Source organism: Micromys minutus (genome assembly GCF_963924665.1).
Source record: "Micromys minutus genome assembly, chromosome: 12".
Classification (NCBI taxonomy): domain Eukaryota; kingdom Metazoa; phylum Chordata; class Mammalia; order Rodentia; family Muridae; genus Micromys; species Micromys minutus.
In genome coordinates, this window is record NC_137981.1 from 56,450,664 (window position 1) to 56,477,085 (window position 26,422).

The 26,422-nt window shown below is 45.0% G+C and overlaps 1 protein-coding gene across 1 annotated transcript; it reads left to right on the top strand.

Moving 5' to 3' along the window:
- Positions 1-687: 687 nt before the first annotated feature.
- On the top strand, positions 688-25,326 carry MTMR9 (myotubularin related protein 9). Its single transcript, XM_080926863.1, has 10 exons — positions 688-1,123; positions 2,143-2,251; positions 4,215-4,340; positions 6,008-6,181; positions 9,126-9,343; positions 13,155-13,316; positions 15,975-16,116; positions 17,249-17,469; positions 18,532-18,683; positions 21,014-25,326. The coding sequence occupies exons 1-10, from the start codon at positions 942-944 to the stop codon at positions 21,175-21,177; spliced, it is 1,650 nt and encodes a 549-aa protein (XP_080782989.1). The 5' UTR covers positions 688-941; the 3' UTR covers positions 21,178-25,326.
- The last annotated feature ends 1,096 nt before the right edge of the window (positions 25,327-26,422 follow it).

Consider the following 26,422-nt stretch of genomic DNA (forward strand, 5'->3'; position numbering starts at 1 on the left):
ATTACAACGGCAAGACTACCACTGCAGTGTCCTTGAGCAGTTCCACTAGACTGTACTTAGCCGGGACGCTATCAAGCAGTCTTTGATTCAGGCTTTACTATAAATTAACTGAGCTGTCTCTGATGTCACTAGAGTCCTTCACAGGGCAAGGATTAAACAGTTTCTCTTTGCATCCTTTTAGAAAACGCTGTTCTTGGTTAAAATCATGGCGCTCAGGAAAAGTCTAAGGCATAGATCCCCGCGTCCCTTTCAGACACCAAGAGGGTATTTCTGAATCACAATCAGGGCTCCAGTCCTACATTTGACATCTCTTCGTAACCAATCCATGAGAATAGCCACCAGTTATAGCAAACGCCCAGAAGAGCTCTTGAGGGACACCATTCAAGCGGAGGCCGGCAGGTCAGTGACATCTTGTCCCGCCTTCTCCGATAAGGAGTATTTGAAGGGTAAGGATTGAGCCTGTAGAAGGTGAGCCTTTTTTTTTTTTTTTTCCGTTGTAGGAACATAAAGTCATTGTTTCTGGCTGTTTTCCACCGGATTTAAAATAGGATCAACTTCCGGTCCGGCTCCTATGTCTTCCGAGTCTTGAGTACCTCTAATTCTGCACGGAGTTACTGCCGGGTGCAGCGTCCGGTAGCTACTTCCGCCAGAAGTCCCTAGCTGCTCGGCTCCGATGCTGTCCCGACACCGGGTCGGTCTCCTCCGCAGCCCGCCAGTCAGAGGCCGGTGGCTGCAGAAAGTGCAGGGCGTGGCTTGAAGCCTTCTCTGCGACTAGTCCTGGCCACTGATGCTAAAGAGACTCCGGGAAGTGGCCTGGGCTGTCGGTCCCCGCAGGCCTTGACGCATCCGTCCAGTAGGGGCGGGGCCGCCCAGCCGGGGGACTAAATCTACGGATTAACCGCCTGCGGGAGTAGACCTCCCTCCCCTAGGCTGCGCGGAACATGGAGTTCGCGGAGCTGATTAAGACCCCGAGGGTGGACAATGTGGTGCTGCATCGGCCTTTCTACCCCGCTGTGGAAGGGACCCTGTGTCTGACGGGCCACCACCTTATCCTGTCTTCCCGGCAGGACAACACGGAGGAGCTCTGGCTCCTCCATTCAAATATCGACGCCATTGACAAACGGTGAGCGCCCACCACACCCAGGTCCGTGAGGAGCCTGGAACAGAACAGACGCTTTCAGGTGTTTTGTTTGTTTGGTTTGTTTTTTTTTTTTTTCTTTTTGGCATCCTCATTCAGCCAGCCAAATGAGCCTTCTGTGACCTAGATCTGAAAGCCATCTGCACTGGCTCCCTGGAATCTCCAGACTATGGTCTCAGAGTCGCAGTGGTCGTACTTTCAGTGTTCTCTGTAAAAAATGTTTCTTTCATCACATTTCTTAAATGTTCCTTGCCATTTTAAGAATTACTGGTTGTCAGTCTGACTTTATGAAGTTGTGACTGAATACAATTTAAAGCGCCCTCCTACCCCGTTTTTAAATAGGCATGCCCACCCCTTTTCAGTCTAGGCCAGCCTTGAACTCCCTACTCTCCAGCCTCAGCCTCCCAAGTAAGTGCTGGAATTACAGTGTGTGTATGGGCCACTATGTCTGGCTATAGTGCTTAACTGAGTGCACTGCCATTATTTTAACAGACGTATTTTATTCTCTCCCTTAAAAGTTTTAATATCGTTAAGGTGCCAGCCTCCCGTTCTGTACTCTTTACCTATGCAAGAGAGTGTCCCAGAGTCAGTTACATATACTTTGATCTGCATTTAATTTCCCTGTCTTGTCAGTATCCCTTGAACCCTGTGTACTCTAGGCAGAAGGCAAATTGCTTATACAGTTCATCATGAAGTGAGTCTAACAACGTACTTTCTACTACTCGGCTGCATATCTTGAATGTTAAGATTATTACAGAGATTATGCCTTCAGACGATCTGAAGTCATAGTGTTACCAGCAGTTTGGGTGAAGAGGTTGCAGGTCATCCCTCCATCCATACCAGCAGCAGGCTGCTACTCTTTGGTTTATCTTTAGTGCATAAATGTATTCGCTGGTCTCTCATGCCTGCATGATAAAGGATGAATCCTGCCTCTCCGTGTTCTGGTTCTCACCTACTGTCCTCACTGGCTTTCTTACCATCTCATGATTTGTAATTTCTTACAGATTTGTAGGCTCTCTAGGTACTATCATCATAAAATGTAAAGATTTCCGAATAATTCAGTTGGATATTCCTGGAATGGAGGAGTGTTTGAATATAGCCAGTTCCATTGAGGTAAGTATTTTGCAGGCAAAGTTCTGATAGGGAAATGGCAGTATTCTGATTTTGTAAACACATGAGAAGAATCATGTTTACTGTGAAACTCTTGATACTTTCTGTGATGACAACAGTTTTTGAACTGTTTTTTCTTTTTTAGTGGATTCCTTGAAAGAACATCCCACATGGAGTTCTGAGCCAATAAAACAAATACAGTGTAGATAGATCGTGGACATGTTACAGTGAGCGGGTATGATCTTGAGTGTAGTGAATCTTTAGAAAACCCTTGAACTCTGGGCAGTGCTCTTAGTACTGTGGTTGTTATAATATAAGGTCCTGTTAGCATGGGGCTCGTGGATGAACTACCTCACCTCTCACAGCCTATAGTGTCTCATAAAAGGAGGGCAACACTACCTGCCTTTAGGGGTGTTGTACGGTTATATTCGTGGGTATATGTAGAATGCTTAGTATAATGCTTGGCAAATGCTATTGAAGGGCCTTCTGTGGCAACACTTTTATTCTGAGACTTTGTAGAAATGGCCACGTCACATAAAGTTCACTGTCGTAGCCATTTCTCAGCTTGCCTTTGTGCTGTGTGTCAGAAGTGTATTCACAGTGTTGTGGAATAGACTAAAGCAAGTGCTTAGCACCAATAGTTGTCATCTGGGACTTTAGCATATCTGCATGTGTGTGTCTGTGTTCACCGGTTCACCTAAGGCGTGCCTGTTCATGCAGGTGTAAAAGCTTTAAACATTGGTTCTGGCCACACATAGAAACTTTGCTCGGATAGTTTAAGGTCCGTTTCCTTCTTCTAACTATTTTGATATACACCCCAATTTTTAAATTGCCTTATTTTGAATTGCTGCCACTAAATTATATCAATTATATCAACTGACTCTGTTTAAAGTAATTTCTAGGTAATTATGGAGTCAAGCCGATTTTACTTCCTTTCTGTGTAACTGACTTACTGGACTTGATGTTTTAAAAAAAAAGTGGGTTTAGCTCTTAAAAGGAGAGAGAAAAACCTTAAATCTATAATTAGAATTTTGTTTGACTTTAAACAAGAAGTAGAGGATCAGGTGATGTGTTGTTGAGGAATTTACACACAAACCTTTCTACTTTTGCCAAGTTCTACTTGAAGAAATGAGCATGTAAGATAGTCTGTCATACATAGTTGTCACTTGGAAGTATGATCTTGATTTGGCTGTATTCCCCAACGTGAATGAGAAAGCAACCTGAGATCATGTTCCACTCTTTGGACAAAGGAATGCCTAGGGCTCGCTTTGGTTGGGTGTAGGATGAAGATGCTGCGATGCCTCAGCAATTGGCAGATCCCTTTAGGAAGGAGGAAGTGAGCGTAGATGAAGCTTCCACATGTGTGTGTCTTGTAAGAGCTCAGGTTTATTATGTACATGTACTGTTCCTGGCCTATTAGATGCCTTATCTGCACGGAGACTCCTAATAAGCCTGAAGAGTCTCTTACATTGAACAGGACTTAGGGAAAGCTATATGATCCAACCACGTGTAGCTGGGACCTGGAGCTTGAGGCTCCTGATACTTGGCAGCTGGCCAGCGTTAAGCATTCCTCTCTATGGTGGCAAGCAGGCATAGCTGTTGAATAGTTTACAATGTTTAGTTAACTACTGTGTTTTTAGCTGAGACTTTATTAACTAATCCAGACCTACTTGTTTTCAGTAACCAGAGGTTCTTTTTATTGAGCTTTGTTAAACTGTACCAGAAAGCATTATTTCACTAGGCACAGACTGTCTTGGTGCTTGTTTCATTCAGACACCACTTGTTGAGTATAGGTGTGTGTGTCAGGTGTCTTGTTAGATGATGATGTGTGGATGCTGCAGTCAGACTAACTGCGTGTAGAGACACGGCATTGAAGGCCTGTCTAGTATTAATAGAGCACCATTGTCACTATGTGCTGACCATTACTTTGTTAGATTTATCGAATCTTTTGCTTTCTGTCCTCTAGGCATTGTCCACTCTGGACTCGGTCACCCTGATGTACCCTTTCTTCTACCGACCCATGTTTGAAGTGATTGAAGATGGCTGGCATTCCTTCCTTCCTGAGCAGGAGTTCGAGTTCTACTCTTCCGCTGTGAGTCAGCGTTTGACACTGGGTGATAAGAACTAGCACGACTCTTTATTTTGCTTGTGGAAATTCTCCCTTCCCTTTGAAGAGTAGTGAGGTGGGGTTGGGTTGTTCATGTCTAAAGTTAAGAGTGTATATTGGCTGCTGGGGTTCAGTCTCTTTGGTTCTGGGCTGGTTATTTTGTCTCTGTGTTAACATAACTGCTGCACTGGGCAATGCTTTTCCTTCTAGAAGTTAACATAGTCTAGGTATTTTTAAATTTTTTAAAAATCACATTTATAAATATTGTTTTATTAAAGAATAAAAATAAAGCATTGTTTTGCTTAAAGCCAGCCCTGGCAAACTGTGAGTTTGATAATTAATAGGTGTCTCTTGAGTGACAACTTAATGTGTAATAGATTTCGATCCACTCTTCTGTATTAAATCCACAGTGTGCCTAAGATGGCACTGGAGAACCCCCTTGCATGTGTGCTGCCATGGGTTAATGCCTGGCTGGTCTCTTAGGCCAGCTGCAAGAACCAGGTCTTTTTCTTGGCTGTTTGGCTTCTTTATTCTATCTTACTATTATAATGGTCACTTAGAAATCAAGAAGTAGAGATTAGGGAACCATGGCATTTGAAAATGAAGATGCCCATGGTGGCAGAGGGGAAGAAGGAAGGGAGTTTTATGATCTTGTATGGTAAATATAATTGAATATGGTGAAAATGTAGTTTAGCCTAGAGCTTGTTTGAGAGATCTGTATAAAAGATGAAAAGTTGGCGGGAATCAAACGGCATGTTATGAAAAGCATCGGGTGAGAGTGAGCCATAGGCTTCTGGAGGATATGTCTAAAATAAGAAGGGAGCCAGGGTTTGAATCTGCTGAGAAGTGGGAAGAGCAGTTTATAAGCAGCATCCTTCAGGTGTGGGGAAGCAGCAGTCTGGGGGCTGTGCTCGGGGCTTACTGTTCCCCCTGGGCTAGGAAGTAAGCAGTGAGAGTGTACGCCTCAGAGTCAGCATCAGGCCATGCTTATTCCTAGTCAGTATCCCTGGCACATGGCCAGCAAGTGGTAAGGGTTTGTTAAGTGAATAGAAGAATGCAAGAATTTATTTTTATAGAATGGGACAAAGTGGGGGTATCTTAGGGTTTCTGTTCCTCACAAAACATCATGACCAAGAAGCAAATTGGGGAGGAAAGGGTTTATTCAGCTTACACTTCCTCATGCTGTTCATCACCAAAGGAAATCAGGACTGGAACTCAAGCAGGTCAGGAAGCAGGAGCTGATGCAGGGGCCATGGAGGGATGTTACTTACTGGCTTGCTTCCCCTAGCTTGTTCAGCCTGCTTTCTTATAGAACCCAGGTCTACCAGCCCAGGGATGGCACCACCCACAATGGGCTGGGCCCTCCCCCCCTTGATCACTAGTTGAGAAAATGCCTTACAGCTGGATCTCATAGAGGCACTTCCTCAACTGAGGCTCCTTTCTCTGATAACTCCAGCTCACTAGTCATTCCAGAGCGACTGAAGCTGGTCTGAAGAGTGGAGATTTTTCCTCTACAGGACTTGAGTGTGGGATAGATGTCCAAATTCCCTGCTTAATGGCTTCCCTGGAAATCATCTCCAAAGCCTTTAAATCTTAGATGCTTCATGCCACTGAGATGGTTGCTAAGCTTTGAAGTGCTGTGTGTTTTCCAGACCAGTGAATGGAGACTGAGCTATGTCAATAAGGAATTTTCCATCTGTCCTTCCTACCCACCAACTGTCATTGTGCCCAAGTCCATCGATGATGAAGCACTTCGGAAGGTGGCAGCCTTCCGGCATGGGGGGCGCTTCCCAGTCCTGAGCTATTACCATAAGAAGAATGGCATGGTGAGTGTGAGGGGCTCTGCTGGCAGGAGTGGGTGGGGTGAGCAGGGTCTCTGATTACCAATGATCTCTTCTCTGTGTGGTTTCTGCTGAAGTCATTGGCCAGATTGTTCCTACTGTGCATCCTTCCTGTAAACTGCTGGGCACCGGGAGTGGGATGCTTTCCTGAGGAGGACGCACCAAATCCCTTCAGTACTGCTCAGCTTGAGAAAGACTGGGTTTACCTCCAGAGCAGTGGGAAGGAAGACGTGCGTGCTGCAGTAGAAAGTGGGGTTGGGTGGGCTGTTCGTACAGGATGGAGCAGTGCTACAGCAGGAACCTCAGCACCGCTGATGTGGACAGGGCGGGGAGGGGCTCTAGCTAACAGGCTTTGCACTTTTTAGCTTTGCATATGCTGTCAACATTTACACTTAGAGGGAGGTTGTACCATTTCTCTGACCTGACCTTGGGCCTGACCTTGGGCGAGACTGTCTGTTTCACATAGGTCTGTAGCATTGTCTTTGACACATGGCCTACTCACATCAACAAGAAACTTCGCTCAGGGCTTCCTAGGTTCCTCACAGGGGATGCAGCAGTCTAGAGCTTGCCCTGTATGAGTTTTCCAAATTACTTTCTGCTCTCTCTTTCCCCTCCCCTCCCCCTGAGTTTTTGAGACAGGGTTTCTTTGTTTATCCCTGACAAGCCTGGAATGCTCTCTGTAGACCAGGCTGGCCTCAAACTCAGAGAGATCCGAGATCCACCTGCCTCTGCTTCTCTAGTGCTGGGATTAAGGCATGTATCACCATGTCTGGTACTTTCTCCTCTCTTGCTTTTCAGTAAAATATTTTCTTAGTCTGCAGCCCATATTAAATTAGACGGTTACATCTCCCTTCCATTGTCCCCCCCCCCCCCCCAGGAATATGAAAGAGAGGATCCGTGTAACAGAGTTAGAATCTTTTGTCAGCAGGCCACGCCCTGCCAGCAGTGGTGTTGCTCCTCAGTTTTTATTACAGTGTTTAACAACTGACACTAAATGTACTTTTGTGTCCTCTGGTGGCATCAATATAAAATAATTGCTGTTTATTCTGAGCCAAACAGTAGTGTCTGCCCTGGGTGACAGGTTGCATAAGTTCCTGCAATCCCAAATAAAAGAAAGGCACAGGTAGTGCATGTACCGGCTGCACTGGTGAGCACCTCAGCGGGTGGGTGCAACAAAGCAAGAAAGCTTGTGTGAGTTTCAGATGTCACAGCTTTAGATTTAGGGCATACAGAGATCAGAGATTGGCAAAGCCTAATGGTGCATTCCACAAGGTTTTCTTGTAGTCACAGGCTGTTGGGCAGCTGCTGTGGAGAAACATGGTAATGGAGGAAGGATGGACACTGGCTCACAGATCTGATGTTCTGGTCCCCATCCTGCTGCCTTCACTGCTCTGGGCTTGCAGTGAGGTAGAACACCATGGTGGTGGGAGTGTGGGGAGACAGGAAGAAGGGGCCAGCGGCGGGGCTAGCCCTCAGACACGTCCCCAGATACCTGTTTACTCCAGCCAGGCCCCACCTCCTAACATTTCCTCTACCTCCCAAACACTGAAGTGCAAACTGGCGGCAGGTGGGGCTGAGCTGCTTCCCTAGTTCCTCTCGGTGAGGGCATGTGATGAAGGTTTGCCTGAGACACTCCAGTCCATTCTCTGGAAGAGACGGTTTAACAGGCATGGGTTTCTTGAGAAAGGCTTAGAGAGCAAACCTTTCAAAATACATACATGGTGGTCTTCAGGGACAGGTAGTTTCAGAATAGGAAGAGGACGGCAGAGGACAGCACAGGCTGCTTCAGAACATTGAAGATGATTCCCCACACAAGGACACATGTGAAAGTTTTTATTTTGTGTTTTTATGAGTAATTCTTGCCTGCCAACCCTGTGTATATGGAGGTGAAGTTTGCTCTTTCCTTCAAGATTATGTTACTCTGTCAGATAAAGTGATAGAGATATAAAGGTGTTGCAGTAAATATTAAAAGATAAACGGTTTATCTCTTTATCGGCCCTGAGGTCTCACTCCTCAGGCCAGACCCTTATACAGAGCCGTGAGCACCTCTGGTGCCCGGTCTGAGCTGCCACCATGGCCCAACTTGTCCATACAACTCCCTTCCCTGGCGGTTTTCTACCACCTGTTCTCTGCCTCTGTCCCCGGGTGTTTCTCTACCCCAAAATCCCACATAAATACAACTCTACAGCTTTTCATTCAGATTTATATATTCAACTCTCAATCCACAAACCCTCTACACAACAAGATTGCATCAAGTAGACAAAGATACAAACTGCCCTTCTATACGAGATATTAGACCCACAAAATCCTTACTGTTCATAGCCTTTTAACACCAATCAATCCCACCTGGGTCTAGCTGGTCCTTGGGGACCTCCATGTTGCCATGACCTCCACTCTCCTCTCTGACATCCCAGACCTCTCACCTTCCTCGCCCTGCCCAGTCACTGGCTTTCCTTTATTTTACTAATTATAATGGGAAGGTTCAGATGAAGTCACCTCTTGAGCAGTGAGTGACTAGGCAGCCCTTCTTGGGGAAGTGGAATTAACATTAAAATACAAACAGCTTCAGGACAATCTACATAAAGGGGGAAGAACATACATGTCTACTTGTGGGCATAGACTAAGAACCAGAAGGTAGGATTATCAAAGAGAAAGCAATCTGGAGAGGCGTAGAGAGGAATATATATATATATATGTAGTCAGGTGGTTGGTTTGTTATGCAGATGAAGCCTCCCAGATCCAGAAACATAGCTGCTTTCAAGTGTATGGCTTATCTTTGTTTTTACAATGTTAACTGTTGTTAATGAACGCGGAGTTTTTTGTGTGTTCCTTGACAGAGTGCCACAGATTGTCCTTGAGAACCCTGACCCAGCTCCTCCTCAGAAACTTCAACTAACTGCTATTGAACTGGTACCATGTGTGCTTCTAGGTGATAATGCGCAGTGGCCAGCCCCTGACTGGCACCAATGGGCGAAGGTGCAAGGAAGATGAGAAGCTGATAAATGCCACCCTCAGGGCAGGAAAGCGTGGCTACCTTATTGACACCAGATCCCTAAATGTGGCCCAGCAGGCTAGAGCCAAAGGAGGTGGCTTTGAACAGGAGGCTCATTATCCCCAGTGGAGGCGGATTCACAAGTCCATTGAGAGGTAATGAGTCAGGGTGATGGGGACTCCTCGGAAGCCAGCTGGAGAGGGTGATCCTGCTGCTGTTCAGAAATCACAGCCACTGTACATAATTGAGGGTCTGCAATAGGCTGGACAGCTTATTGTGGGGTTCTCTTCCCCATCTGCTTTACTAAGGTTTAGTGGACAAAAGTATGTATGTGTGTCAATACATACAGCTCTCACCTCATAGGGAGTGAGAGTGAGTTTATTCTTGAGCCAGTTACAGTGACCCTGGCCCAGAAACACAGATTTGGGTTCCTCCAAATGAAATGTTCCAATGTGGAAGTGATTTCATGGAGTTTTCATAGTCATAGGGTGAAAGACATAAAGTAAGGTTTTTTCCGGTACATTGGTGAGAACATCGGGTAGGTGGGTTACAGCAAATGGGGGAACCGTCTGCTAGTAGGCCTCAGTGCTGTCTGACGGCATTCTTAGCTTTGGGGCTAGTGGCTTACCAGGTGAATGGATTCCAAAGTTTTACCAGTGGTGGAAAGGTTACGTTGAACACAAGATGGGCCGATGGATGGCTCCTAAAGGACAAGAGATAACCAAACATAATTTGCCTGTGAATCTGCAACATTCCAACTCCACAATCACAACATTCAGATCAGTCCGTCCTGTGGCTTTAACGTAGGTGTGGCTGTTTTCTGCAAACTGGAGTTCACAGTGTTGTGTACGGTGTGCCATTTTGGTTCAGCTGTAGATTGTGAAGTGATAAAGCAACACACCCATCATCTCACCTGGTAGTCTTTGGCAAGAACTGTCAGCAGTTTTCAAGAGTTCCCGTAACTGCTGTGACTGCTCTGCAGAGCCAGCCTCTCAGGTCCATGGCTTGCAGCATCCCAAAAGAACAAAGCAGAAAGCCCAGTATCAGTAACTAAACGTTTTTAAAGCCAGAAGAGAAAGAAAAGAAGGTTCCTAATTCAGTCTCTCATGGCTGTGGCAGTACTGGGACTTGTGGAAAGTCATGAGACAAAAGCCAGAGCTCCGTAGATGTAGTTGTGGGCTTGATAGGTCCTTTCCCGGGAGAGCGCACTGGGTGGCCTCCATTCTTGGCATGGTGGAGTGTGCTGTCCAGGCCCAGGCGAGTTTTAGGACTGTTCTTCTTCTCTTTCTGGCAGACTACCATTACAGTTTTGTAAAGGGTTAAATACAGTCTGAGATTGATTTGGTAGAAGAGTACTCTACCCATTGATCCTGTGAACATGAGATCTCTTTCCATTGATTTGTGTCCACATTAGTTTCTTGAGCATTTTACAGCTTTTAGTGTACAGATCTTTTAGTCTTGAGTAATTCACTCCCAAGTACTTTCTTCTTTTTGTTGTTTTCTAAGTGAGATTTTCCTATTTATTCTTACATGGTTCACTGCTAGGATGTAGAAATATCCCTGACCGGGACTGGGGAGTCAGCTCAGTCTGTTAAAGGTCTTACAGCATGAAGACCTAAGCTCAACTTTCCATTGCACACATAGAAGGCCGGATATGGTGCTGTGTACCTGTAGACCAGTTCTGGGGTGCTAGAAACGGGAGGATCCAAACAGCTCATTGGCTGGCTAGTGTAGCTGAGTCAGCAAGCTCCTGGGTTAGTGTCTCAAAAACTATGGTGGGGAACAATAAAATCAGACACCTGGCATCAACCTCTGGCCTCTAGCCATATACTTGTAGATACATGCCTCTACATATTCCCCCCGCCGCCTCTCACACACACCTACTTCCTGACTCACATATGCTGGTTTTGCAAGTAATCTAAAATTCTTTTTTTCTAATAATTTTTTTGCTGGAGTCTTTAGAATTTTTCTGTTTATAAGTACCTTTGTTTGTAGAGAGACAATTTCATTTCTCCCTTTTGATGTATATAGTTTCTTTCTTTCTGTTGCCCGTTGCTTTGGCTAGTACTATGATGAAAACAGGCATTGTTGTGTGGTTACTGATCTCCAAGAAGACACCGTGGACTACTCTGTGGAGTGTGATGTTGACTGTAGGTTTGTCTCATGTGGCTTTATTGTGTTCAAGTGCATTTTCCTGTAGGTGAGTAGTTGAGTATCAGGAAAGGATGCTGACTTTTGTCTAATGCTTTTCCTTGTGCCTATTGAGATCCTTGTGTTTTCTGTCCTGTATATTGCCACGTGTATTAGCATTTTGAGTTGTGTCCTTGTGAATGAAAGTTGTGGTCCTGGGTGATATTGTTTTAAATGTGCCGCTGAGTTGTGTTGGGTACTGTTTTGGTGGTTTTAACATCCATATTCACCGTGGATGTTGACCGGTGATCTTCTAGTATTTGTCCTTGTCTGGCTTTGATATTAGAATTGGGCTAGTAGGTAAATTCATGGCACTCTTTCCAGGCTTTTGGAAGACGGGCAGGACTGACGTTTAGTTCTTTGCATGTTCAGTGACCTGTGAAGCCTCCAGGACCACTGCTTTTCTTTGATGGCAGATCCTCGTTTTTCATTACTGATTCAGTTTGTTGTTGTTAATCATGATTCGGTCTCTGCAGTTCTGTTTCCCCATTTTCTCATTGTTTAGGGTATTCAGTGTGTTGTACATAATTGCTCATAGAAGTTCACAATTCTTTTCTCTCTCATTTTTTTTCCTTTTGAAGAAGGATGTCACCGTGTAATCCTGGGTGGCTTGGGACTCACTATGTAGACCAGACTAGCCTCGACTCACAGAGATCTGCCTGCCTTCATGACTCAGCCCAGCCTGGACTAAATGAAGGCCCTGCCACCTGCATACCCCTCGACTCTGTGCTGTCTCCTGCATCGCTCACTACATTACTTGAATTTGCTTCCTTTTTAAATTTAATTTAGCTAAAGTGTTCTTAATTTTAGCACCAGCTCACTTTTTGGTGTGTGTGTGTGTGTGTGTGTGTGTGTGTGTGTGTGTAGCAACTGAACACAAGGCTTGGGTATATTAAGCAAATGAGCTCCACCCAAGCCTTACACATTGAGTTGTGTAAGATAAGCAAAATCTCCAGTTGAATCGACACAGATGAGCCTTACAGATAGCAGTCTTTAAATTCAGCCCTGAGAGCTTACAGTGTGTCAGCTGCTGCCAGACTGGCACAACAGACTTGCTACATGCAATTACATCTTCCTGCATAGACGGTTTAGAGGTTCAGGCTCCTCTTTCCTCCTCGTGTTTCCTCCACCTGCTTGCTTCTCCTGGTGTTTTGGTTTGTTTTTGGTTTTTGGTTTTGTTTTTGTTTTTGGCAGTTCTGCACCTTTATTTGGCATTCAGCAGGTTAGCTCATCCACACTGACCGTCTGTAGATTTTGAATGTGGATTGTGGGATGGGAAGTCTTGTAGCCATATCTTTTTTTTTTTTTTTTTTTTCTGCTTGCTTTTTCTTAAAGGAGGGATTTACAGTTCTTCAGGGGGTAGCAGGTGTGTGTGGGGATGAGGGGATTTTGGAGCTAAAATGAATAGGATTTGTTCTGGTCATGGGTGTCTGTGCTGAGACCTAGATGTAATATAGATCATTTAGCAGGTTCAGACGTGTAAGTCTTGGGATCAGATGGTCACAGGGCAAGACCCTGGCCCTGCCCTCCCAGGTAACCCAGCTGTGTGGACCAGCCCCCTCTGTTCATTCAGCGGGAACAGTTTGCCACAAGACACTGAAGCATCTTTGAAGTAGTGCTGAAAGTCATTCAGTCCTTAATCAGTTTGCTGCATGGTAGTGTAAGGCTGTGAATCGCTTTGCCGCTAAATGCACCAGAGATGGATTTGCTGTCTTTATCATCTTGTTTTACCCATCTGTCTTTCTTCCTGTAACTTTCTCTTTCTTGTTTTAAAAGATTCCACGTTCTTCAGGAGAGCCTGATCAAACTCGTGGAAGCATGCAATGAACAAACCCACAACATGGACCGATGGCTCGGCAAGTTGGAGGCCTCCAACTGGCTGACGCACATTAAGGAGATTCTGACCACCGCCTGCCTGGCAGCCCAGTGCATTGACAGGTAGCTGTGTTTGGCTTCCCTGGATGGGACTTGGCGATGACCAGACATTGTTCTTAACCAGACATGTGTGCATAGAGCACATTCAAGTTCGTTCCCACTCCTTAGTGTCCAGATGGCTTTATCAGATACTTCGTGGTGGGCTCTGCTTACAGTTACTGGTGACGATGTGTGGATCTGATAGTGACTAGGCCATGTCTGTTGAGTGAATATGGTTAATGTCCATGTAGATGCCTCTGGTGACACAACTTTTAAGTACCACAGGTCTACTTTTTGTGTGAAATCCTTAACTTATGAGTTTATCATAAGAATGAAAGGGAGTTTTCCTCACAGTATTAGTGGAATAATACTGTCACACGATGTCGCTGTCCTCTCTCCTGTGCTGGATTTCTTGTCCTAAAGCACTCCATCTCAGCTGGGAAGTCCTGATGGTTGTGCAGTTTGCTGAGTAATCTCGGTATTCACTCCCTTCAAGGCTCCTAACCCTAGAGACTCGAGGCAGAAAAATGAGCAGAAGCAGGAGGATTGTATAACTTGTTGCAGAAACAGAGCTTTTTAAAGAAGGGGATTTCCACTGAAGCCATAAGTTGTCACCACCTCCCTGATGGCATTTTGAAATGGTAACTTGTTTTTTGCTTCTAAATTAGGGGAATATATTTTTTGTTTTATTTCATGGCTAAAAAGAAACTAGAGTGGGCTGCTTAAGTCCTTGTGATAAAGTTAGTAAACAGGCAGAAAGCCTGGGGGTGGAGATCACAGCTACTGCTGTTGGTTTTGGTGGCAGATTGGGATTTAGCCAGTTAAATGGGCAATTAAAGACCAAGGTTCTAGAACAAGAAGCCATCAGCTCAGGAGGACACACTGCTGACATAGACATTTTTGTTTCCTTTAGCCAAAGTCTACCAAATTACTCCTAACAAGTACAGAGACTTTCCCCCCATGTCTTATGTATCCAGCCTAGCCCAGAACTTGCTTTGTAGCTGAGGATGACCTTGAATTTCTGATCCTCTTTGCTTCCACTTTGGAACTGAAGGAGTACACCACCATACCTTTTGGGGGGCACTGAGGGTAGAACCCAGGGCCTCCTATGAGCTAGGTGACCACTCCCTGCTGAGCCACGTCCTCGCCTGACTGTCCCTCCATGCCAGTCTTTCCAGCAGTACTGACAGCACAAGGAGGGGAGAAGCCCAGGAATGGCCGCTTTCAATTCCCCATGGGACCAGCTTTTTACTGTTAGGTGTCCCTTTTCAGATATATTGGGATTTACACCTCCATGAGAAATTGGTTTTATAACTAAGTGCTCAAAATATAGAAATCAATCTTAAATTAAGCTCAGAATAAACAGCACTGGCAGTTAAGAGATACATTCAATATGTATTAAAGCCACAGAGTGTCTGTTCAAACTCTTTAGCATAATTACTAGATTTTCTCTAACAGTGGGGATTCTCACCTATGTTTTAGTGGGTATTCTGTTGCTGCAAAGAAACACCGTGACCACTACAGCTCTTATAAAGGCAAACATTTAACTGGGACTGGCTACAGTCAGAGGTTAAGTCCAGTATGGCCATAGCAGAAATCGTAACAGCATGCAGATAGCCATGGTGCAGAAGAAGCTGAGATTTCTGCACTTGGCTCCGCAGGCAACAAGGAGAGACTGAGACACACTATCCAACCTGAGCTTCTTAGACTTCAAAGCCCACTCCCAGTGACCCACTTCTCCAAAAAGGGCGTAGCTACTCCACCAAGTCACACCTTCTAATAGTGCCACTCCCTGTGACCTAGCATTCAAATACCTGAGTCTACAGGGGCCATTCCTATCCAAACCACCGTAGCCTACCATGGGTGGAGTCTGTTATTTGCATGTTAAGAGCTCCAATATAATTTCACAGACAAGTACATCAACCATAGTATCATAAAATGTATAGGACTAAGTAGATTATAATTTAGTCACTTAATGGATTATTATATATCCATTACAATAGCAGTGCTAAGCATGTCATAAAACACAGCTAATGTTTACAGTAGAAGTGAAAATAGTAGGAAATTGTCTTTCATTATTACTGTATGATATGCATGTGCATGGGAAAATAACTGGTAGTAGATCCTAAACATGAAATGTCCTTTTTCCAAAACTTTCTTTACTGTGGTTCAGTACAAAGGGTGGAAGAAGGCAGGGTGCGGTCCATCTAGGTGTCTCTTTAGGATACTGGGGTCCCATCCCCCAGTAACGTGGGCATTGGTGTCACCCCGGCTTTGGGGATGACTCGATTTGCTTTCCACTGTGTCACAGTGTGGTTAGAACTTGATTCTTGGTTACTTCAGTTGATGAAGGCTGAGTTCAGGGTTGGAAAAGTAATTTAATGCCTGCTTATAAGTTTGATGGGAACAGAGTTTGCCCAGCCACTAAAGCAGGGAAGGCAAGTACCTGCTGTGACAAGGACTGACTATGGCTTAGTAAAGGAGTAGGTCAGTTGAAGGGCACTGTGAAGTTTGTTGGTGAAAAAGATTCTTGCTATATGAAATTTGGGATTCACTGTAGTCTCGTGTTTTCCCCAAGAGAATTTCTCATCTGTCCAGTTCATTGGTCAGACCGAAGCACTCTATTCATGAAATGGTCATTGTCCTGGAGTTTCTCATCTGTGCTCTGGGTTTTCTTCTCAGGGAAGGTGCGTCAGTGTTGATCCATGGGACAGAAGGAACCGATTCTACACTACAGGTGACATCTCTGGCCCAGATCATCCTGGAACCGAGAAGCAGAACCATCCGAGGCTTTGAAGCCCTGATCGAGAGAGAGTGGCTGCAGGTGAAGGAATGGGAGGGAGGCTGCCTGCTGTCACTGAGATTGACGTCTCCGTTGTGGTGCTAACATCATTATGCATGAAATTTTGATTATTTGAAAATTTTAAGTTGTGTGCTTAGTTTTCTGTGAGTCAGATAATCTACCTTCACCCAAATAAGAATTTAGACTTATCATTAGCTTTCGGTTTCTCAGTCTCCCATGTTTGCTGAACTGGGCCTCTATGCACAGAAGCAGGTGATCCACCATGGGGTGACAGTCTCATCCCAGCATTCTCTTTGTTTACATGGCTCATGCTTGTGCAGGCTGAGCATCCCTGTTGTGAAAATCCCAAATGCTCCAAAGTGCTGACTCCTGACGTCCTGTGATTACTGCAGTGGGAACACGTGTGTGGCATGACACACAGAACCACCCTCAGGCTGGATGGATAAGGCGTGTGCTGGGAGGCTTAGGTTCTATACCCAACATATCTCACGTTGCACGTACATTTTTCAAACTATGAAAAACCCTGGAACCCAGAGTACATCTGGTCCCAATGAGACAAGGGGTCTTCAACTTGTGTTTGTTACCAGTGTGGGAAATAATGTTAAACATAGAAGGTTTTCCATGAATGACTGAATCTTGATACAGACAGCCAAGCAGGAGGGAGGGTGGGACTGACCACGACGTTGGACTTCCACACAGTCTACCTCTTGTCCATCCCTCCAGCCTACACTTCCTCTAAGATCCGGTTAAAGCTCATGGTTCATGGTGTGTCTCAACAAAGCCTCCTTTCACTCATGAAGTTGATTGGAGACTCTTATCCTGTTGTATTTCTCCCTCGGACACACCATTGCCCTATAATGTTAGTGTGATGCTCTGTAACGACTGTTGACACACGCCTGAGGAGGTTATAAGTCCCTCATTATAAGCTGCATTTGGCGTCTGAAGGACATTTTCAGCCCCAATGTTCATCTTCTCACTGCACAGCTTTGCAAGGGTTTGGAAATCATCGTTTTTCTTAGTTGCAGAACTTAGTCGTTTTAACCCAAAAACTCATCCAGGCAGGAACTACCTTAGCTTTATGGTATTCCTGTGATTGTATGAACTGGTGTTCCTGGGCGTGCCATAATGTGGTCATTTCTGTCTTTCCCACTAGGCTGGTCACCCGTTCCAACAGCGCTGTGCACAGTCAGCCTATTGCAGCAGCAAACAGAAGTGGGAGGCCCCCGTGTTTCTTCTCTTCCTGGACTGTGTGTGGCAGATCCTCCGGCAGTTCCCTTGCTCCTTTGAGTTCAATGAGCATTTCCTCATCATGCTCTTTGAGCATGCTTACGCCTCACAGTTCGGAACATTCCTGGGCAACAATGAAAGTGAACGGTGAGTGAGCTCACACCAGGTCACCTCCCAAAAGACACTGAGCTTTGGGTGTTTGTGAAGGCCATTTATAAAAAGGGAGACTCTGGGCTGGAGAGATGGCTCCGAAGTTAAGAGCACTGACTACTCTTCTAAAGTCCCAAGTTCAGTTCCCAGAAACCACATGGTGGCTCAAAACCATCTGTAATGGGATCTGATGCCCTCTTCTGGTGTGTCTGAAGAAAGCTACAGTGTACTGATATATGAAATGAAAAATTAAATCTTAAAAAGAAGAAGGTGGAGTCTACAGTTAAGTACAAGTTAAACTATGTAAGGTACAGACACCTTATGAGCCAAGCATGTGCTTGGTGAGATAGAACCTCAGCTTTGTGCTGCATTAAATTAGTTAATTCACTGATTAAAAGCTTGGAACAGATTAGGCAGTCATTTTCATGTTAGTGTCTTGGTGTAAGATCACAATTTCATATATTTGGAAGATAAGTTGTGATATAATCAGACATGCCCTCTATCTTCTTCTGTAGCTTAGGAGAATAAGACCCAGAGAAATTAAGGTTATCCAGACATACCAATAAGCCATCAAAAGTGTGGCCTGCGGGCTGGAGGTGGCTCAGCAGTGAAGAGTTCTTATCGCTCTTGCAGAGAACCCCAACTGTGTACTAACACTCTCATTGGGTAGTTCACAGTGCCCTCTGAGGACAGCCGTGTCCATGTGATAACAGATGTCTACTCAAAAGTAAAACTTGGGAAATGAAGCTTTACAATTATAACTCCAGTACAGGTCTTCTGGATCACAGTTTACCCGGGAATTGTCCCCAGGTCCTGAGTGACATTAAACTGTCCCTAGGCCCTGAGTGACAGTTCTGCTTTATAGTCCAGTCATAGCTGCTTACAGAAGGCTTAGGAGCTTCACATCAGTTTCTTCTGACAGATGTTTTTATTCTGAAGCATTTGTTTCTCTGTTAAGAGTTTTATTTTATGTCACACCAGGAGTTGTACAAGCTCTGTCAGGATGAGTACTTAAGGTGTTTGTTAGCCACTCTAATGGTGCTTTTCTTTTTTGAGCAGGTGTAAGTTGAAGCTACAGCAGAAAACAATGTCTTTGTGGTCATGGGTCAATCGGCCCAGTGAGCTGAGTAAATTCACCAATCCACTCTTTGAAGCCAACAACCTGGTCATCTGGCCTTCTGTAGCTCCACAGAGTCTCCAGCTGTGGGAAGGTAATTCCCCCACTGTGTGCAGAGATTCACATACACCAAGCTGTGCCCTGAGCTGTCCTGGGGTCACATGCCACAGTAGGTGGTATTTGAAGATGGCCAGCTGTAGCCCAGAGACCTGAGTGTGGGTGTTACTGTGTTTTCTGTGGGCATGGCAGCTGACTAGCATGCTCTGGTTAACAGGCCCCTTTGATAGGAGCTGGTAGATAGCTGGGACATGAGTGCGGTAAGTTCTTCAGGGAGGGTTTCTATCTCTTTCACGTCTTCAGCATCATTACAGTTAAATGATGTCACAGTCATTTTAGTGGGATCTGTAAGTCAGCACCAAACCCCAGTGGGCACGCAGGTACTGCTGCTCATGTGGAGTAGCAATTCATAATGCATTTCTAAGTGTGTTCCAAAGCAGGTTCTTACATGTGCAATCTTTCCCATGAAGCTAATCTCCTCAAATAGCAAAGCTTTTCTTTTGTTTTGTTTTTTAAAAAAGACCAGATGTCACTAAAGTGTATTAGGTGTTCATTCCACTGGCTCAGTAGATGTTCCATGCAACTTAGTAATGTGTCCATGCCTGTTTGCACTAAGCACCATAGGTGCAGAAAGGCTGTCGATTGGGAAGTTCACCTAGGTTACCATGCATGTCTCTTGACAACTTCCAGTTTGTAGTTCTCTTGGGATAGCTCATGTGTAAAAAGTGATTTGCCCATCACGTGGTGCTTTCTCTGTGTGGACTGCCTTTTGTTCCGCTTGGCATGTCTGCTGAGTGCATCCTCCTCCTCCTCAGGCTAGGGGCCTCCCTCCTTAGAGTGCAGGGAAGCTAAACACCTCCATCAGTGTCTAGTTTCCTGAGCAGGCCCCTGTAATTTAAATCCTTGATGGGGCAGAACCTCTCTGCTTACTCTCTGGATTGTTGTAAATGACTACATGTCACAGAATAAGTAATTTCCCGAATGAGAGATTGCTGCTTTGCTTCCTTTGTAAAGACTTTGGGACTGACGAAGTAGCTCAGTAACAATCTGAGTTTTGTCCCCAGGAATAATGCGGTGAAAGTAGAGAACCTACTAGCTCTGGCAGCTTGTTCTCTGACACACACACAAACACACACAAACACATCATCTGAATAAAATGTAGTGACATTTTCCTCAGTGTCTGAAGTAGTTTACTTAAAAGCTACTTCATACTTAATCACTGACACGAGAGGCCAGCTGTTCGAGACAAATGCCAGTCAGAAGGGACTTCAGAGATGAAGTGGTGGAGGAAACCCAACCGCTGTGTGCTTATGTCATAGGAGGCATTAACCGAAGAGTAGCAGACAGTGCAGTTGTGGAACAGAGACAATGTGAGCCAGCTTTCTCCAAGCATTGGGCTGCATGTCTGTGAAGTTCACGTGCACACACAACCCCCATGTCTGTGAGGGTCACCCGCACAGACAGAACCAGCCATGGATTGAAATTTTCAAAAGTTTGTCCTGTGGCAGGTTAGCTTCTTGTTCACATTCTCTAAGAAGCACAGTACCATGAGTGTTTACAGTGTCTACACTGAACAGGACACACATCCTGAGATGCTTGTGTCCGTAGGGTAGAAGCAAACACTCTGTCATTTGGTATAAAGGATTCAGCATCCAAGAAAGTGATGCCTGGGAGTGACTCTGGAACCAGTCACCTGAGATGACAAGCACCCCTTGAGTCCATTGTCTGAGAGAGGAGCAGCTCCCTGAGGAGCTGAGTATGGATGGTGAGAGTAACAGCCTGTGCCTCTGATCACATCACTATTCCAGTGAGAATGTTTCACTCACGCAGGAAATCTCACAGACCAAATAGAACCTGCAGTTGTAACATGGGTGACTTAGGCTATGAAAGTGGAAACTTCATGGCACTGTCAGTTACCAGCTTATTTTCAGGAGCACATGACAGCAGCGTTTCTGGCTCTAACCTGTGAGCACCTCTCTCCATGACAACTGCACTTCTTTGCTGCTGTGTGGAGTCTTTCAGTAATCAAAGAATCTGTGTAGTTTGAGTGTCATGAAGCACAGGGTGAGCCAGGTGTGGCAGAGCATGCCTGGAATCCTAGCTGCTCAGATGCTGAGACAGGAGGATCACAAGTTTCAGGCTGGCCTGGGCCATTTAGTGAAACCTGTCCCTCAAAATCAGGAAGGGCCGTCATTCTGTAGTAAAACATTTTTCTGTCATGTGTAAGGTCCTGGGCTCAGTCTCCAATGCTGCAAAACAAAAATCTAGTAAACAAATATAATATGAGTTGTGGGAAACTGGTGAGTTCCAGGGACAGAGTACTTCTCTGAACATCCTACCTCTGCTTTTCATTCCTGGATTCTACAGGGATCTTCCTGCGCTGGAGCAGATCCTCTAAGTATCTGGATGAAGCATATGAGGAAATGGTTAACATCATTGAGTATAACAAGGAGTTACAAGCCAAGGTCAATGTCCTGAGAAGGCAGTTGGCTGAATTGGAGACAGAGGATGGGCTACGAGAGAGTCCTTGAGAGATCTCCCACCTGACCTGTCCTGAGGACTGTGTAGGCCTGAGTCCGTCTCTCCCTCTCTGCCCTTCAGTTCATGTACACAGTAGCCTTGAACTTGGCTGTAAGTTTTGGATCCCTGTAATGTTAAGCCTTCTCAGCACTGGAGGTGGAAGTCTCTGACACACAGATATGCCTGTTAGGCACTTGGCTTTGGGAGCAGAAGGTGTTGACACCTCACTAAATGTATGACACCTATGTATGCCCTTGCTGTTCTCCATCACCACTTTCTGAACAGTGTCCAGACTAGTTAAGAATCCATCTAAACATGGGCCAGGTTTATTTGCATTTGAGTATAGAGGTGGGTTTTTGTTTTTGTTTTTTAGTGGAAATGGTTGAGAAGCCAGAATAATTTAACATTCCTGCCCCTCTCCTCCACCTCAGGTATAAAATGATCATTCTTTTTAAAAACAGTTTTGGACTAACAAAGCCTGTTTTGTCAAGAAGGAAAATCAGAATAGTTATTTGTGATAAATCTTTGTATGAGGCCAATGGGTGTGGTCCTCTAGTAACTTTGGTAAGAAAAGGTAAATTTGCAAGTAGACACTGAAAGTGTGTGCCCTAGAGAACTCAAGAGGGAGCTCCTGACTGGTGGCCGTCTGCTACCATTGCTTTGGCTCTTCAGGTTTCTGACCATACGCACCAAATGTGCTCTGAGCAGTGGGTGTGAATGAAGACATAGCTTGAGTAGAACTCACTTTAGTACTACTCAGCATGGACAGCATCTGTGAGCCAGAGGTCTGAGTCCTCACTGCACGGGTTCATATTTCCTTCCATGTGACGTATTTCATTTTAAATGTTTTAAGAGCTGATTTGTGCACAGCTCGGCTTTCATAGTGTGAACCACTTGTAAATCCGTCCTGCGTGAGGCAGACAGGACTGCACTGGAGTGGGACGTTAGGAAGGTGACACAGCTGCTTGAGACCTCGCTGTGTCAGGAGCGGGTGCAGTGGCTGCCGTCAGCTCTGAGTGCTGCGTCTTCGCACGCCTGTGGACTGGTGCTTTCCAGCCGTTTGTCTCATGAGTTGCCAACTGCTTGCCATTGCAAATGCTGTCATTTCTAGAAGAGAATACTGCAGAGTAATTGTTAAAGCTGTATCAACTCCGTCTGTGTATAGTCATTCCCTGGCCCCTCTTCCAGTTATGTATCAAGGTGAAAATAGAACTGCTGGGGGCAGCACCTCTCTAATCCCAGCACTTGGAAGGCTGAGGCAGGAGATTTTAAGTTTGAGGCCATCCTGAGCTATATAGTGGATTCCTAGCTAGCCTACCTACAGAGCGAGGCTAAGACTGGAGTGGGTGTGGCCCTGCTGAAACACAGCAGGGGACACTGCTTTCTATCTCCAGTTGCCCCACCTCCTCTCTCTCTCTCCTTCTAACCCTGGCAGAGGCACAATCAGCATTCCCAGCTCTGCTCCTGGATTTACCCACTGCCACCTCTAAGCTCAGCTCTACTCTTTGGCTCATTGAGGCGTGAATCACATGAAAGGCTGCCTTTCTGTAGGCCTGTTTTATGTGGATTGTTTGTTTATCTTTAGTTTGAAGAAGAAATGGCCTGGATTTCTTGGGGCTGCTCAGTCACCAGCCCTGTCTATCACTCTCCCACTGCCCTGCAGGTTTTCTTCTATTTTTATCTCGGCCATGTGTGAAGGAGTTCTCAGCTGATCCATAAGAAAAACCATCTTGAGGCGCTTTTCCTTTGCGGTTCTTAAAAAGTGATTCCCACTGCTGTGGGCCAGCCTTAAGGCTTCTGTGCACAGAGATATGAAATTTATTATGTTTGGTCAGGGGGTGCTCTACTACACCACACTGTGCCCGCCTTCTTGATGAACATTCGCTGTGCAGTCCTGAGTCCTAACTCCTGTATTACCTTTGCTATTTTTGGTCCCATGATAATAGCAGTCTTCACTATTTTTGACTAGCTTGCAGTTAGTGTTGATTTATAAATGGAGATATCTAAATATCAGCTTTAAAAGCAAACCTTAGTATCATCCCACTCTCCAGGGGTCATTTATTATAGCAAACACTACAGTTTCTTAAGCTCAAGAACTCGACTGGAGACAGGTGTGTCAGCACTGAGTTGGGGTTTTATGGAGTAACGCTGTCATTCCTTTGGATGCAGTGAATAAGTGCCACAGAGACACTTAGGATGGTCAGGATGATGCGGAGTTGCTTAAGTGGCCATAGCTCTGGCGAAGATGATGGAGGGACAACTCATGAGGAAGTGACTCTCTGTAGGAGTCCGTAATCACATGACCCCTTGGGTTAAGAAACTTGGTCTCCTCTGCTTACATCTAAGGGGTTTCACAGTGTAGGCCACAGACTCTGGGAAAGACTCAGAGGTCTTTTATCAGCAGTGCAAGGATGCCTGGGTTTATATTGGTAAGTTTGGAAGTCAGAAAACCAGAGTTACCTGATCATCTCAGAAACCTGACACTTCTTTGTTGGCAAGACTTTACAGTGACAGTAATGTCTTATTGTATGCAATGAAGAGAAAAACAGAAATAATAAAATTCAGTAGTCTTAACACATTTATTTTAAGGAAAAATTAGAATGTCAAAAGACAAAAACTTAGTGTAATCTTTTTGCCAAATATGGGAAGATGGTAGCAGACAGTCATCTGAAAATTTTATATCCAGGGTCTAAAACTCTCGGAATTTGAGGCCTGACATAGTTGCGTCTTGAAAAATGAGCGTTAGTGGGATTTTACCCTTTGATTTGGTCAGGAGTTGGTTTGTGTTAATGAAGTCAGTATCACAGGAAAGATGTGACCAGAATTTAATCTCCTAGTATGAAAACTGGGGCAGAGCGTTTGTCCACATCTCAATTCTTAGATTGGCCACTAGGAAAGGTCCGCATTGGGGTGGAGCCATTGTCACTGTCAGGCTTATGGGATGTCATCGGAGCTGAGTGAGAGCTGCATTAGGGTGGGGACACTCTGGTCCCCGCTCTGACCTCATTCTGGAAGCTTTGACCTTCACCAACAGATGATGCCATTGGGCACATCTGGCACAGATTCTCGCAGTTCTCACTGTGTCTCAAGATGGCTTCCTTGCAATGTTGGCTGAAGACAGCGCTCACTCCAAAGCCGGAACATCTGCCATCTCAACAAAGAGTGTGAAGAGACTGCTTTTTCCGTTTGTAGTTATTGGCAGGTAGTACAGTGCGCACAAGGTCCTTTCTACTGTAATTTTTCACATCTCTAATAAATTTGGCTCTGCTTTCACCTGTCCCATAACCCACTGCCCACGGCAACTGTTTCCTTTGCTCAGCCACCCCAGAGGGAACCCGAGATTGTAGGGCTAGGTTGTAATTTCTGGACTCATCTGACTCTTAGGATGAACCTCCCTGCAGAAGTGCAAATTGTGCGCATAGTGAGCAGTCGGGAAGCTCCCTGTAGGCACTGCCTTGTCCTCCTGGGGCTGGCTTTGAGAGCCTTTCTCTTTAGCCTCCTGCAAGACAAGGGTTGACTGTGACTTGCACTAAGGTGGCATTGTGCAGCACTGCCTGCGCCTCTTGTGTTGAGACATTGGCTCCACTTTTAAACCACATGACTTGGGGAAGGTGAGATATTCCCACAAGTGCACCTAGAACCTGTTGCTTGGTCCTTAGAGATTTGCTAGGGTTACATGAAAAATAAGTATACTTGCACAATTTTATTTAGAAAAAGAATGTGTACTTCTTCAATAGCCGAGCATAAGGATTGTACCCTGTATTTGAATGTCGCTCTTTCGATGGAAGTGCACTATCATTTGTGTCTTAAACAATAAAGTTGCACTGTGTGGCAAATGCGCTTGAAATGTATGCTTTGCTGAAACTTGAGAATGCTGTACAGAACAGTTTTTATATTGTATGTCTCTGTGCACATGTGTGCGGATAATATACTCTTAGGGAAATTCTAAGTTTTTGAGAGTCTGCACAACATTTTACTACTGCCTATAATGTTCAGTTAGTAATTAGTTGATCTGTGTCATGTAACTGGAGCCAGTCCCCTTGAATTGGTTTGTCACTTGGTATGTGACATTGAGAAACAGCCTCTTGAGTATGGTACTGTTTGCTGCATAGTATTTTTATGTCACATTCTCCCTCTGCCTCAGAGGACTGTTACGTAAATGCTGGTGTTAAATTTATTGACAGTAATAATAAAATTAGAATATATTCCAATGCTGTCATGTGGAATCTGATTTTACCATCTCTGAAAATTTTGTGAGGGCGTTTGGTTCTGTTTCAGTTGAAATTGTGTATTTTTATTACTCTCCTCCTCCTTCCGGCTGTTTTGCCTGCATGTGTGTCTGTGTACTATATGCATACGGTTTCCGAGGGGTCCTGAGAGAGCCTGAGAGCCCCTGGGACTTGAGGTACAGTTATGAGCCGCCATGGGGGTGCTGGGACTTGAACCCAGGTATCTGGAAGAGCGGCCAGTGCTTGGTTAACGCTGAGCCATTACTCCATGTACTTTTAAAAATTTAAGATGGTTGGAATAGCAGTGCTGACTTCTGTGCTGTTCTTCAGTAGTGAATAAGAACACTCTTACATTTGCTAACACATGCTGTGTGTGTGTGTTGTTATTACTGCTATTTTGCTAAAGAACACGCAAGTAACTCTTAGATGTTACTTAGCTACAAACAAGCATTTTTCCATTTAAGACTGTGTATTATAGATACTGATGACTGAGTATGTATATTAATTAGTGATTAAAGGTAAGTCAGAGGAGAAAAGTAAAATGCCAGCTAATAAGTGTAGGAGACATGAGATGAAAAGATTGTCACCATAACTGACTTAAGTAGCATCATTCTGAGACTAACAGGAATCTGTGGGCACAGGATACCTCGGGGTGTGCGTGTGTGTATATGAGCCTGAGTCTGACCTTGTGTGATTCTTGAGTCATTCTGCACCTCACTTTTGGAGGCAGTTTCTCACAGGTCCTGGATTACCCATTTGGCTATACCATCTGCCTACCTAGCCCCAGGTGTAGTTGATCAATTTAAGCTTATACACAACTAGCTTACAAATATATGAGACTCAGACTATGATTTTTTATTTGGCGATGACAATTTCTGAGGGCAACCCGAATCTACTTTTCTAACTGCTGCCCTCTCTACCTCCCCAGTGGTGTTCCCCAAATACTTGCTGTTTCTCCTGGCCATGTGCTCATAATACATTTCCTATTGTGGTGCTCTTATGGTTTGTATATGTGCAGCCCAGGGAT